The sequence below is a fragment of the Psammomys obesus genome, unplaced genomic scaffold (genome assembly GCF_907164565.1).
Source record: "Psammomys obesus unplaced genomic scaffold, mPsaObe1.curated_primary_1811, whole genome shotgun sequence".
NCBI classification, from domain to species: Eukaryota; Metazoa; Chordata; class Mammalia; order Rodentia; family Muridae; genus Psammomys; species Psammomys obesus.
In genome coordinates, this window is record NW_026596046.1 from 13547383 (window position 1) to 13562991 (window position 15609).

The following is a 15609-nucleotide window of genomic DNA, read 5'->3' on the forward strand; positions in this document are numbered from 1 at the left end:
GGAAGGAAGGAAGGAAGGAAGGAAGGAAGGAAGGAAGGAAGGAAGGACAAAAAGGAGGCAGGGAGGGAGGAAGGGAAGGAAGAAAGCAAACAAAAACCTTAGTTGATTAGTGTGAATAGATGTTCAGAATGTATAATTGAATATAGCAAAGAATAGATATTCAGAATGTATAATTGAATATAGCAAGCAAATACAAAATTTTTCCTTTAAATAAGAAAAACAGAAAGAAACATCTGCAAATATAAATAGACCTTGGGAAACAGTACATATATGCATAGATCTTGGAAAGCATCTACATATGTACACAGACCTCAGGAAACATCTTAAGTTGTATATGCACATACAACTTAAGAAGCATCTACATATATACATAAACATTTGGAAACATCTACGTGCATCTGTATATATGTGCTTACATTTGTAAAAGAAAAAAAAAAGAAAAAAGAAGGAAAAAACCCACTGGATTAATTATATACTGGAGGCCCACTGCATTTGGCTTCTGTGATATTGGAACTGAACAATTTGAAAGTAGCAGAGTCAAGCTTCCTCTATAATCAACCTGTTTGGGTAGGAAAGACTGATTTCCGTCCTTTCCATCCAGGTACTGGATAATATTAGATTTGCCCATATTTACCCCACAAAGGGATCACTAGAGTCCTCTTGCTTTTCAGGGGTGAACAGGTTGTTTGAGGGTGAAAGGACTCTAGCCAGTCTGGCCTGGCAAACATGGCTCCGGCAGCTCTGATCCTTCTCTGTATTCCCTTGCTAAAAACCATTAGATTACATTCCTAAAGCTAGCCCCCTTAGGTCTATTGCCTTATTTGGACAACTCCTCCTCCTCCTGAGGCTGCCTACCAAGGTCCAGCTATCAAAGTATTGAAGTCCAGCAATCAAAGGCCCCCTCTGGCTCACCTAATAATGTCCAGTTAAGAGTAAACACCTCATTCTACCATGAGGTTTCCCCTTTACCTTTATAAATTGCCATTTGCCTCTGGGCCATGTCTGCCTCCTCTCTATTCAAAGACAGTCCTTTGTCCTGCCCACCCCACCTAGACAAATAACCCTTCCCCTCTCCCTTGCCCCCCTTTCTCAGCTCTCCTTTGTTCCCTTCCGCTTGTCCCTCTTCTATCTCCTGTCTTTGTTCCTTATCCCTGCTCTTTGTACCTCTGGGCAATTAAATCTCCTTTGTGCTGAGAACTTGATCTTGAGAAGTCTTGAGCTGACTTCTGAAGTTGCCTACACCTGGGCTGTAGAACAAAGCAGTTTCACAGATTTAAGTTCGCAATCTTGCTAATTGATCACCTGTGTTCTAAATGTTTCCTATGCAGCTGAACTGCCTCTGAGTGTTGTTCATGCCCCCCAAAACCCACCTAGGAAACAAGGTGACACTGACTGAAGCTAAGGAATGCCTGGGGTACCAGCCTGCAGTTTAAGGCCAGACCCAGCTCTGGAGTCGTCGTTTTGCTCTGTTTCTTTATTGTTGGGCACAGTATGATAAGTGCTGAAAGTTTATTCTATCCAGGTATCAGCCTTCAGGAAAGTACAGGCATCTTCAGCTTGAGGGTAAAATCCAAGTGAGTCAAAAAATCACAGGCCAGTCTCACTTCCTAAGGCAGTAACAAGAAAGGAGACTGCATCTGGCCACTGGAACAAAGGGGAATGTTGGCTCAGGGCCCTCTGAGAAAATGGCCATCGGTTTAAAAAGAAGAAGATTGGTAATTAACAGTTATAGCTAACAGTAGTGACCAGTTCACCACCAACAATCAGTACATACATGAACTCTGCCAAGGGGAAGAGGAATCTTTGGTATTGAGGGAAGAGGGGGAGGAGGAGAAAAATGCTGTGATGCACTTTGTTCGTTAGCTTGATCATTGAACAAAACTTACCCATACTGAAAAATTACATTGTACACCTCAAGCAAACCCACTTTCTATCTGTCAGCTACCCCTCAAGGTAGGTGAAGGAGAGAGCTCAGAAGAGCCAGCATATTCTTCCTTTGGATAGTTGTTTTGTCCACAGGAAGCCTGCAGGCACTTGGCAATCACTGAAAGACTTGCCTGAGGTGGGGCCTCCTCCTCCTGACTGCTCTAAGGATTCCCATTGGGGTAAGAGGTTTCTGTTCACAAAAACCACTAGACTGTGTTGTTCATTACTTGTGGTCCAAAGCGTTCACTCTGAGGCAAACTGTGCATTAGACCAAATTATAATCCTCAGTCCATAAACTAGGCTGCTGAGGGGCTGATGTGAGCTAGAACTTACCTTAAAGCCATGGTGAACCAGACCACAGCCAGAATCAGGGTATTCATTCTGTAGGGCCCCATCACACAGTACAAGGCGTTATCCCATACCTAAGACCCACACCAGAGAAGAACAGTTAAAGGAAGAGACAGGTGACTGGGTGACACAGAGAACATATTTCTCAGATTTTCTGATAGATTTCCTAGGACATCAGAGAAGTGCGTATCCCGTCCCCTCTCCGAGGAAGAAGCCCCAACCAGCCTGGAACATCAACCGCCCTGTAGTATTATTCCCCCTGGGAACATGGAATTTTGGTAAATGTAATCAAAAGCACATCAGACTGGGGTTCCAAGCTGTTCAGTTCTACACCACTCCCACCCTTTGAGCAGGGTGACACTTCAAATGTTTATTGACCATAGAGCATGAACCCATTGGTCTCAGTAGAAGCTAGCTGGCTACGTCAGTGCTCAGCAGCTGGCTTGATCCTTGCCTGAAAGACTCCTGCGGAAATGGAGTCAGCCTTTATAAGTCCTTCCCAAAGTCAATTAAAATCCCAGAGTCACCGATTTTCATCGTATCTTCCTTCCTATGGATTAAAGAGAAGTGGCTGGAGAGAAGGATGCTTACTAAAGTGTCAGAACCCTGGCCTTGAGAAGGAACAGCAGGAGAAGGCATAACGGTTTACAGCACTCACATCTCTAGACACAGGGCAAGCTTAGAGGTGCCCCGCACGGAGCAGAACCTTCCCCGAGGCGGCTTCTGCCCATCATGCTGTCTTAGTTTAAGGATGCTTGTGTGGTCTTTATTCTTCACTCACCGAAATAACAGACTCCATGGAGCCAGCCTCCCCTCCAAAACTGTGTTCACAGATTCGTACCTGTTTGAAAACGGTCATAAACCTGACCAGCCAGCGCTGGTACCAAGTTCCTGTTGAACTCTGGATCTCGATGAATTCATCCATCTGCTTGGGAGTTTTGATGTGAGAAACCTGGAAAGCAAAGATGGATTTGAATATGTCAATACCCATTTATCTTTATTTTTTTTTTCTTTTAGGTATTTACTTTTATGTGACTGACCTTATTGAATTGCCTAGAATTTAAAAAGTGTTTGACAGTTCTCTCATTATTGTTTTAATCAAAGATTTGCATGATAGCTCTCAGTGAACTGTTCCTTGTGAATATGTCTGACCACAAGCAAAGTAAAGTATACCTTTTTCAGTAAATGAAGCCATTGAGAAATGCGCATCACCGTGTCTATAATCTGATATTGCCTTAAAATTCACACGTCTATACTTAGTGGGTATAAACATCAGGCAACAGTATGAGGCCGGGGCATTGCTACTTAAGACGTTGTTGTTGTTTTGTTTTTTTGTGGGATTTTTTTCTTTGTATAAGTGAGAGTTCTGGAGTCAGGTAAAGTGGTATAGGTCTGTGTTCCCCTCAAACTATAAAAACATGGAAAGTCTAATATGAACAAACTCACCATAACAGAAACTTTCAAGTCAATCTGAATTTTAAACTAATCGTTGAGTCGTAGACCTAGTCAGTGCTAAGCCAGACTCCTGAGCACACAAACTCTTTTAGTCCACAACGCAGACGCTCTTCCCAAGTTCATAGGACCAGAAGAAGGGTGTGCTCAAGAAAACTCAGAGGCAGTTTCTATCTGTCCTCTAACACAGTGTTTAAATATGTATAAAATAGACCCATCTCTTTCTTCAGCCAATGAGCTGAGAATGTAAGACATGAAGGAAAAACACAGATGGTGCTGGAGAACCTTCAGGATGGCCAGGTGCCTACCCAACAGCCTGCTGGCACGTCTGTACCCTGAGCCTCCCAGCTGCAGCTGCTGACAGTCACATCTGTATGTGGAGCAGCTGTACAGCCTGTGAAAAATGCTCTTTTGTCTGGAGTTGGCCCGTGAAGGGGAAAACTGCAACAGAGAGCTCTGCAGTAGGGCTCGACAGAACATAGATGGAGCCGGGCTTCAAATCCTCTGAGCCCATGGACATCACAGCACCAGCTACTGCTAAAGGAGGCCAAAGAGGAAGGACGACACAGCCAATTCAAAAGCCCTAGGCATATATCCAAAAGAGGCTCAAGTACACAATAAGGACATTTGCTCAACCATGTTTGTAGCAGCCTTATTTGTAATAGCCAGAAGCTGGAAACAGCCCAGATGCTCCTCAACTGAAGAATGGATGCAGAAATAGTGGTACATCTACACAATGGAGTATTACTCTGCAATGAAAAATAAGGAAATCATGAAATTTGCAGGTAAATGGTGGGACCTGGAAAGGATCATCCTGAGTGAGCTGCCCCAGAAGCAGAAAGACACACACGGTATATACTCACTCATATAGACTTATAGGATAAACATAAAATCTGTACATCTAAAGAAGCTAATCAAGAGAGAGGACCCTGACTAAAACGCTCAATCCCCATCCCGAAAAGAGGATGGACATTAGAAGACGAAGAAAGCAGGAAACAACCTAGGAACCTGCCACAGAGGGCCTCTGAAAGGCTCTGCCCTGTAGACTATCAAAGCAGACGCTGAGACTTATGGCCAACTGTTGGGCAGAGTGCATGGAATCTTATGTAAGAAGTGGGAAATAGGTTATGGAGAGGACAGGAACCCCATAAGGAGAGCAACAGAACCAGAAGATTTGAACACAGAGGTCTTCCCAGAGACCCATACTCCAACCAAGTACCAGGCATGGAGATAACCTAGAACCCCTGGGCAGATGTAATCCATGGCAGTTTAGTGTCTAAGTGGGTTCCATAGTAATGGGAAGAGGGACTGCCTCTGACATAATCTGATAGGCCTGCTCTTTGATCACCCCCCCCCCCCAGGGGAGAGCAGCATTACCAGGCCACAGAAGATGACAAAGCAGCCACTCCGGATGTGATCTGATAGACTAAGATCAGAAGGAAGGAGAGGAGGACCTCCCCTATCAGTGGACGTGGGGAGGGGCATGCATGAAGAAGGGGGAGGGAGGGTGGGATCGGGAGGGGAGGAGGGAGGGGCTTATGGGGGGATACAAAGTGAATAAAGTGTAAAAAAAAAAAAAGGGAAAAAATCTTAAAAAAAAAAAAAAAAAGCCCCTTATAACGCACACTTCAAATCACCCAAGTAGCCACTGTGGTGTAAATCTTCTTTGCTTTGCTCTTTGAGGGAAATAACACCCTGTTCTCGTTCTCGGGCTTTGGGGAGTGGGTGTGTTGATTTCCAGCACAACTGCTCTAATTTACAATTAATTAGAACATTTTCTCTGGTGCCACCAGAGAACAGCATATGGCCTGTGTTCCTGTTTACCCTGCAGAACACAAGTTCTTAGCAGAATGCTCCAAGTCCTTGACCCTCCAGGGTTTCTCTGTGGGCAAAGCTTCTGGCTGTGGCTGTCCAGGCGTGTGGGAGGCACATATCAAAGCTGCAAAAGCCTGCAGCTCAGAGGTCAATTGTGAGATGGGCACTCAGCCAGCTTCAGAGCTGACCTGCTCTTTTGCTTGGGCTGCTGAGCACATTTATGAGTGCTTTACTGAGCCGGGGTCACACAGGAAGTAGCTGGTGGCTGTCCAGGTGGGCAGAGTAGAGTATGCACCCCCTACTGCTATCCAGGGTCAGCCCGCTGCCTCTGAATGGTCAGCTTTCTGTTCCTCTTTCCTCTCTTCCCTTTCCCCCTTCACTTTCCCTCCTCCCCCTCGTTTCTCCTTTCCTTCTTTACCTTCCACTCTCCACTCTCTCCTTTCCCCCTTTCCTTCTTTGCTTGCTTTCACCCCCATCCTCTTCTTTCTGCCCTCTCTGTTTTTCTTCCCTCCATCTTCTTCCTTTCTCCCTTCCACCACACTCCCATCCCACCTTTCCTGGACAATCCAGTTATCCACTTCAGCATAGCTCATGATCAATAAGTCAGTTTGGAACACTGAACCTATAACCTTTTAGTTCCCCTTTCCTATTAGGTTTAAAAAAAAAAAAAAGCACTAAAAGCTTGTGAGGCCCCAAGGTCTAGGAAGTGGCATACATGTTGGGGTAAGACAGATTCCATATCTGAGAGCCCTGGGCATTCTGATCTCCACGGGCTTTCTTCCTAGTGTGCTCCATCCCTGGCGTGAAGAAATCAAGTCCAGAAGTAAACAGCTTAGCTTTTGCCTTTAGGAGTTGGGTTGCTTGTTGGTTATATCATCTCAAACTTCCTAGAAGGAGAATACAAAGTTGCTGCCACCCCAACTTCACCCCGGAAAAGCTTTCCCCTGAACTCCCTGGACCACGTCAGGGCTGGAGCTACAGACTGGAAAAATCACTTTCTGTTCAGATAAAAGTAAAATTGCAATGTGCTGGTGCCTATCTTTTTGCGCTTTGCCAACTGAGAGTGTGGGGTCACTTTTCTACAAAGGATAGCTAGTCTCACAGCCAAGCCAGGTTTCCAGAGGTATTCCTTAGAGAAGTCACAGTCCAGTTGCCCTGGGAGAGGCTTCGATGTGAAAGGTAATGACATGTAAGCTGAGAACTCAGAAAGTATAGTCCCTGAGAAGGAAGAACGCAAGAGCACATGCACGCACTCATGTACACACACACACACACACACACACACACACACACACACACACAAAATGGTGTGGAGAGAAACTTTCTATCATGACACCTCTTAAAGAAAGTCCATAGTTGTGATAAATCTGTTTAATAAAATTTAGGAACTATACAGAAAACCCTGGAAACACACTGAGACTTCAAAACTCAACAGCCTACCATGCATGAGCCAGGGAAGTTTTCATGTTTTGCAGCATTCAGGGCATGGTGAGGAGGAGGAGGGAAAGGAAGGGCAAAGCTATATATTCTCATCTAATTTCCTCTGTCGTTAACTTTTAGGTAACACCACCAAATTCACAAATGCTTGCTGCAGGTGGTGGGTGGGCATCTGGACATGTGCCCCATGCCAGGTTGACATGGCTCAAAAGCCATTGTGGCTGAGATGGAGTCAGAGACTGAAGGAAGAGAGGCGGCTATAGAAACATCGCCCAGGAAGAACTGGCAGCTTGGGCTGGGCAGGGAGGAGGGCTGCAGGAATGATGGCCGTGAGCAGGGAGTCTGTCCTAATGCCTGACTTCTGTAAAGTAGCCCACCACAGGCCACAGGGAGAGAGAGTGTTACGGGCCTAGAAGACCAAGAGGGCCATTGACCCTTAACATCTTCATTTGGAGTGTTTCTGTGGTTCTTTCTTCATGATAAATTTGAACGTATTGAAAGTATTGGTCCTATAAAAGTACACATGAAAGTATCTAAGGGAACAAACAGAAGTAACGGAAGGGGAAGAGAGAAGGGGTGTGTCAGGAGGATGGGGATGTTGCAAATATATACAGTAGACATGTTTATAAATATTTTAAAATAATTTAGAAAAGTAAAAGTAAAGGAAAATGTCTATTATTGCAAATATTTTAGGAGCATTAGAACTGGGCAAGCATGCCATTAAGCACTTTTCTATAAAGACCGTAATGAGCTAGTTTATGCAAAATATACACCATGACATTTTTCATAACTGTTAATATTTCGTAATGCTCCAAGGCAGGCACTGTTTCGGGTGCTTTGTTTAATCTCTTCAATAACTGTCTCCCCAGATGCGTTATCTGCCTTTTCCCACGAGGAAACTCAAATCCCAACATCCAATCCCACCTGAGAATCCAGGGCGTTAGTTAAGTGGCAGGCTAGCAAGGAGAAAAGTTAGGGGATGGGAGTTAGGTGGGAGTTCATCTGGGGAGGCTTCTCGGGAGAAATGGATTTGAACGGGTCTGAAAGGATGTTGTAAATGCTTGTGTTTGGTTATGAAGTGTGGCAAGCGGGAGCACAGACCGCTCTGCCAAAGGAGTATCTTCACGGAAATTGCCACTTCCTAGTTCTTTAATCCAGACTAATACCCAGCACTGATAGGGTGGAGAGAAATGGGTAGCCTGCTACTTATGGTTTTTGAGCAGTGACATAACTCTAATAAGACGTAACTTGGGAATTCACCTCAAGTTTATTTTTAAGCATTTAGAAATATATACGTATATGGATATATGTATGTAATAATAATTAACTAAGAAAGAAGCTGAGAGTTTGAAAGACAGTAGGTATATGAGAGGGTTTGAAGGGGAGGGAAAGAAAGGAGGGAAATATGATTATATTACAATCTCAGAAAATAAAATAAGTAATAAAAAAAACAATACAATTTGAGCCAGTAATTGTATTTCTACAGAATATGAAGGGACAAGAGCAACATGGATGAGAAGATTCATCACAAGGCAATAAAACAGTGTGAACGAACCTCTGACATTAGGGAAACGTTGAAAATGGTGTTAATGTTCCGAGTGCTGACTTTCATTAAAATGACGGTATTGTTCATTAAAACGAAGGTTTGAGGGGCTAATGGGAAGAAACAATTCTGTGGATGCATGAGGCAGCATCCGAAATGCTAGCACACGCCACTAATACAGTACACAAATCTTCATGAGTACTTATGTTCACTGGAATATGGCCAGTCTCTTCTTTATTTTTAATTCACTCATTTTTACTTTTTTTTGGGGGGGGAGCGCTGGGGTTTGTCTGCAGGGGTCTCTGTGCACCACAAGCATGCCTGGTGCACAGAAAAACCAGAAGAGAGAATCAGACCCCCCTATACTGAACCTATACTGAAGTTACAGTGAGCCATGACGTGGGGGCTGGAAACCAAACCTAGGTCCTCCGCAAGAACAGGGAGGTCTTTTAACACTGACTCATCTTCCAACCCCAAAGGTTTTTTTTTTCTCTCTCTCTTGATGATCTATTGTGTGTGTGTGTGTGTGTGTGTGTGTGTGTGTGTGTGTGTGTGTGTTTCCGTACCATGGGCTCTGGAGAGCAAACTTGGATCCTCATGTTTGTACAGCCAGCACTCTACTGGCTGAAGCATCTCCCGAGCCTTCCACTTTGGTGGGTAGGTAACATTATTAGAAAATTATAACAGAAAAAATAAAGCTAGCTAGGGCAAGATGGGTAAAATGAGTCTGTGGGTAGAAGTAGTTGCATACAGCCTGATGGCCTGAATTTGCTGCTTGGATCCCACAAGGTGGCAGAAGAGAACTGACTCCGGAGAGTTATCCTCTGACTTTCACATACATGCTTTGGTATGCCTGCACCTACACACACACACACACACACACACACACACACACACACACACACAGTAGCAAAGTGCCTTGCTGGTACAGGCTAGTACACTCACCGTGAACACCTTCTCAGGGGTCCCCTTAGCCCTCATGTTGGTGTCGTGGACTTGCTTGAGAATCATCCAGGCTTCATCATGTTTGCCCATCTGGAAAATCCAGAAATAGAGACATGAAAGTTCATGGCTGCATGTGCCTCCTTTTCATTGGGTGCTGGGTCCAGTGTGCTGGGTCTGAAGGATCAGGTGTGGACCCGTTAGCCACAGGTGAGACCTATAATAGCCCACAGCAAGTCCCTAGCCTGCACTGACAAGCCAATTAGGTTGCAACTTCAAGCGGTAAATGCCATGTGCTATCACGGTGAGTGACTACTCTCGGTGTGAAAGTGAGTAGATCATAGAGAAGGAGCCGTGCTCCTCACTAATGAGACAAAGCAAAAAGAAAAAAAAAAAAAAGTAATGTTTCATGTGTGACACCCAAAGTACCACCCCCACACCGGTCCTACACTGCAGAATGTGGCCTTATTCAGAAAGAAGGTTGCTGCAGATGAGATTAGTTAACGTCAGTTCTTCCTGGAGTGGGGTGGCTCCCCAACCCAGTATGCCTGCTGGTGTTCTTGTGAAGAATAGGGATAGCTCCTTGGCTGCAGGTTTCGGGGGGCAGGCCTGCTGGTACCTTCATTTTGTGCTTCATGAAACTGTGAGACAAATTTACTGACATCACCCTCCGGTGCTTTGTTAGGACATCCACAAGGAATGCATAGACAAAGGATGCAGCCTGCAACGACCCGGGTTAAAAACTGCCTGCCATACGCGACTACAAAGCAGGATGCACAAGAGAAGTCGGCATGGATCACCATTGCAGCAGCCAATGATGAGGCTGATCTGTGGACGAAGGCTGTGTGAGACTGAGACCTGGTCACCCGCTGCTAGAGCACTGCAGGCACAAGAGCCCCCAGAGTTGAAAGCTCCTGAGATCATCAGCCGCTTTCCAGTGGATAGAGGCCCTGTACAGCTAAGAGTCCTGGAGGCCCTGGGACAGTGACAAGAGCTTACTGTGGCCACACAGAAAAACAGCATGACCATGGGAAGGGTCTCCTATTTGGGACCTCTGTGAGGAGGTAGCGCACCGAAGCAAGCCAGGATCTGTCCCTCAGCACTCTCCAAGCCTGAGGGAAGGTCCCTGCCCATTGCACCATGAGCTCCAATTTGTGACCCCCCCATCACCAAAAGGAAGAGAGCCAGGTTTAATGATAGGCAAGGTCATCCAGGGAAAGCATGCAGCAAGCAATGAGGAGAGAACACGCAGCCAGGGACTGGGTGAACAAGGCCAGGACTCCTGTGCCTGGTAAAGACTCACCTCCAGCAGGAACCTGGGGCTTTCCGGCATGAACTTCAGTGCCACCATGGACACGGTGCAGGGCAGAGCACAGACGATGACAAACACTCTCCAGCTGTGGAAGTGGTAATTGGTCCCCATGCTGAAGCCCCAGCCTGTAAGGAGAAGAAGGTGTGTCAGACTTAACCACTGCAGACAAAATGGAGGAGCCAGCTCTCAAGCTCAAGGACACTCCAGCCTTTTGGGAGATGCTGCTAAAAAAATAAAAAATAAAAAATAAATGCAGATTCCCTGGTTGCCCCGAAATGCTTCTCAGTTATGAGTTTGGGATTTGACCTGGAAAGTCTGCAATTTGACAAACCGTGAGCCCTGGGCCTGACTGGCATTTACAGAGCCTTATAGAAATTTATGAATAGAAAAACATTCCCAGTCATGCTTATAATCTCAATATTCAGGTGACTGATTCAGGACAATTACTGTAAGTCATGATGAGACTTTGTCTAAAAGAAAAAGAATTCTGTGTCTTATATTTGCCTTTTATCTCTTCCACCCCAGGGTCTCATGTACACAACTTGGCCTCGAACTCACTATGTAGTTAGTCAGGGGTCACTGTGAACATCTTTATCTAAAATATTTATTTGTTTTTATTTTATGTGCATGAGCTTTTGCCTGTGTGTTTGTCTGTGCATCACAGGAATGCCTGCCACATAAGAAGGTCAGAAGAGGGTATGAGACACCCTGGAACTGGAATTACGGATGACACCGTGTGGGTGCTGGGAATTAAACCCTGGTCATCTACAAGACCAGTAATTGCTCTTAACCACTAAGCCATCTCTCCAGCCCTAACCATGAGCTTCTGATCCTTCTGCCTCTGCCACTCACACACTGGGATTACAGGCATGTACCGCCATACCCAGTTTATATGGTGCTGGAGATAAATCAGGGCTTTGTACCTGCTGGACCAACACGAATGAGGCTACACCCTGAGCTCCGTATGGACGTTTAATGTTAGTGAAGAAACTGTTTAACTGAAGGTGCTCTACTGGCATACCTCCACAAACAATGGCCTACAGGGCACTTTCACTGCATGGTCTTCTCTACTGAGCAAGACAGAGGCACCATGCCAAATGGTAGAGACACCCAAGACTGCCATGCAGAAGAGGGGATGTTCTTGCCTTAATCACAGACATTTCGTGGGATTGCGTGCCCAGAGCATCATCTGGTTGGAAGGAATCTGGGAAATTCTGGAGACGTTCCTGGCATCAGCCTAGAGCAGGCCTTACAGGAGCTCAGGGGTCGGGGTTCCTTCTTACCCGGGTCAAAGGACAAAACCATCTCCAAGTGAGTCCAGTGAGCAGACTTCATAGCCACACTTTGAAAAACACCACACCTCCAGACATCACTCCATATGTTTTCATAAGCAGCCATTCCTCTCCCTTCAAATGAATCTCACCACCACTGAAAGGGGAGGTGACCAGGTCCCATCAGCTGCTGTTGTGCAAAGCGCTGCTAAATTCTTTGTCAGAAGGCATTGTTGGGACTTCATTAGTGTAGACTAATTGCATGAAGGGTTTCATCACATTTTCATTCAAGTGTAGCATGTACTCCATCTATATTCACAGCCCATTATCGTGCCGCGTACTCCCTCTTTCGTCTTCCCACATTGTGCCCTTCTACTTCCAAGGCATACACACATAGTTAAATCTAGGCTGTAAATATGAAGAAAGTATGCAATATTTCTCTTTCTGAGTCTGGCTTACTTTACTTATGAGAATCTCCAACTCTGTTTTTTTTTTTTTTTTTCAAATGACATAGTTCTGTTCTTCATGGCTGAATAGGTCTTCATTCTATATCTAGACCACATTTGCTTTATCCATTATCTGCTGTCAGACATACAGGCTTGTTCCATATCTTAGCTACTATAATCAGGCTATGGTAAACACAGATGTTTACCTACCCCTACAAAATGCTGACTTAGATCCCTTTGGATATACATCTAGGAATGGTATAACTGAATCATAGGAGAGCCCTAGTTTTATCTGTTCTTAGTTTTTTGTGGGGGTGGGGGAGGTTGGAGAGTCTTCTGCTGTGATTCCCATGGTGGCTGTGCTAGTTTACCCAAGCATTAACTTTTAATGCCCTCATCAGGAGACAACTCCCTTCTTGTAACGAACAGCAACACACTGTAGTTGCATAAGTCAGAGTTCAAATCCTGACCATGTCATGATCTTCATGGGTGTTCCCAGCTACAGAATTCAGGTAATGGTCCCCTGCAAGCCTGCTATGCATGCCTGTTCCTGACAACCAAGAATGACTCACCTGCTTCAAGACCGGATGTTTTCAGAAATAACTACATGGCGTTTAGTCAGTGTAAGAGTTGCTGGATAAAATCAATGGATTACTTTTGAAAAGCAAAGGCTGAGGTTACAATACCTCTCAGGGCTTATCTGAAAACAGCCCAATCAGTGTTTTAATGATAAAGCCTAAGAAATAAATACACTCACTCAGAATGTTGAGAAGATAGTAAACTACTTGGGTACAAAAGTTCTAGTTCTTTAATTTAAAAAGAGAAAAACACTTTATGGCTGGCTCCGGTGGTGGGAAGCTTACATCTTGAATTTTCTATGACACCCCATCATGGTTCAACTTGTATTTCCACAGTAGAGTTCTAACCCACATCCTCTGTGCCTATATACACTTCCTACTGGATGCACAGCTGAGGGATAATAGCAGAGCAGGTGGTGAGATGTGGCCCCATAGGCACATTTGGCTGAGGTGAGGGCACTCATGCCTGATCCAGTTTACTCCAACAGCATCAAACCTCTTTTTCCACAGCTGGTCTTGCCTTATCTCACTGGGGTTGGTTTGTTCTTTGTAATATTAATTAAAAAGCCTTTACTTCCTCCTGGGAGTCAAGGACAGATAAAACGATAGCAATATGTACACATCCTTGGCTCAGGTCCAAACACAGTTCTGGCATCATAAGAAGCAAAGTTGATCAAAACTTCCAAGGGAGGCAAACTCAAATGGATGACCAGGAAAGAAAGACTGGTGTTGGCATATTTAGTAAAGTAGCCTGCATCAGAAAGATTTTTTCGTTATGATACTATGTGTGAAATAGCTAACATCCATTATTCCCTCATGCTTCTGTGTTTTTTTTTTTTCTGGTGAAATCAGTCATTTGCATTTATTGAGTTCATTAGGCACATCTTTGGGGTCTTAAATTGAATAAAATTAAATGGTGAACTGCCTCCAAATATTTGGAACAATATTAATTCAGAGGCATGGATTGTTCTGCTGGCTGATCTTTCAGCTTGCCCTACTTTTCTCTGTCAGGCATTCCGCAACATCTGGTGGGGCTGACTACAACGGGAGTCGGTCTTCCATCATATACCCATTTGTTTTTAGTTTTCGCTGGGCTGTCCCCATCAGTTCTCAAAAACAAAACAAAACAACAACAGAAAAAGATAATGAGGTTGTTTTTTTTTTTTTTTTTCCCTCAGTGAATCAGTTGCCCAAATTTCTGGAGCCAAGACTCCCATCATCCATTCTTTCAAAAGCAGCTAAATGGGTTACACAAGCTGTGCATATGAAAGCTTCAGTCTCCTTCTAGAGTCACCCTTCGCGTTTGTTAGAGGACAGATGTCTCGAACATATTGGGAAATGCCATCAAATGTCTTTTCATTGTGCATCAAACATCTGGTCCTGGTAAAATGATGCTTAAAGTAAATAATTGCTCTCTTGTTGTGCTCTGATTCTACCAAACCATGTGTAGAATGGTTTTCTTCCAAGCTAGAGCTTTGATTAAACCTCTACTTCTAAATTAGAGTATTAAAGTCCCAGATTTCGTACCGGCATACGAATAAAAGTTCCTATCCATTTAGGGTAAAATGTTTAGGTCACAAGCCAGCAGTGACCAGACAGCAACCATGTGGTCCCTTTACATGGTCCCTCATTTGGTCTTATTTGCTCCCTACCTCAATTTTTTTTTAATGACGTCTTGGAAACTAGATCTTTAAGTACATGCCTGTAATCCCAGCAGGAAGCAGGAAGACTGCTACAAGTTCAAGGCCAACAGGGCCACAACATGAAAGCCTCTCTTAAAGAAACAAAACCAAAAAAGAAGCCAGGCATTCGTGTGTGTGTGGGGGGGGGGCACACGCTAAGATTTATAAATTAATGCAGATTGTAATGATTCCTGTGACTCACCTCTCCTCTTACAGCATCCATTCCTTCCCTTCCTTTCCCACTTTCCCCACTGTGCTGGAGATATGTAACATGGATGAGATTGACCCCCTGCAATTCCATGGGTGGGAAAGGAAGTACTTCTAACCCAACCAGGACTTATATCATCCAGTATATGGGGACTGCTTGAGGGGAGGCTTGCTGTCCGAGTTGAGGACAGGCTTCTTTTGTACACGTAGTCTGTAAACAGAGAGGCTAGAATGGCCGCTGCTTCTAGGAGGAAAGCTAGCTCCTGTACTAAGCTCACCTGGAAAATGCTCTCAACACTGTTTGCACCCTGGGAAGCACTGTACTCTGGCAGGGAGACCACGGTGAATTCTTTTCACTTCTTTCTCCTGTTTCGTGAAAGAGCCATGGAGGCAAAGATGGAGTGGCATGCCCCATACCAGTAATTTCACTCAGACTTTACTCAGATTTATTCAGAATGAATATTTGCTTGTTTTTATTCAGATTTGTCCTCACCGAAAATGTTTTTCAATAAGTTTACTATGTTCTGTAGTGCTAACACATTTGGATCAGTTAACAGAGGAAGTCATCTTTTATAAAGAATGGTGGCATAAGTTAAATAAATTATAGATAGATAGATAGATAGATAGATAGATAGATAGATAGATAGATA

The 15609-nt window shown here is 44.5% G+C and overlaps 1 protein-coding gene across 3 annotated transcripts in view; it reads right to left on the bottom strand.

Annotated features, from left to right (window-relative positions):
- The window catches only part of Sv2b (synaptic vesicle glycoprotein 2B), a 168652-nt gene that overhangs the window by 23297 nt on the left and 129746 nt on the right, over positions 1–15609 (bottom strand). For all 3 annotated transcript variants that reach the window (XM_055623267.1, XM_055623266.1, XM_055623268.1), the window contains exons 5-8: positions 10767–10900; positions 9467–9556; positions 3116–3226; positions 2260–2348 (exon numbers count right to left, since the gene is read on the bottom strand). In XM_055623267.1, the coding sequence (XP_055479242.1) occupies positions 2260–2348; positions 3116–3226; positions 9467–9556; positions 10767–10900 (424 nt within the window). The remainder of the gene's footprint in view (positions 1–2259; positions 2349–3115; positions 3227–9466; positions 9557–10766; positions 10901–15609) is intronic.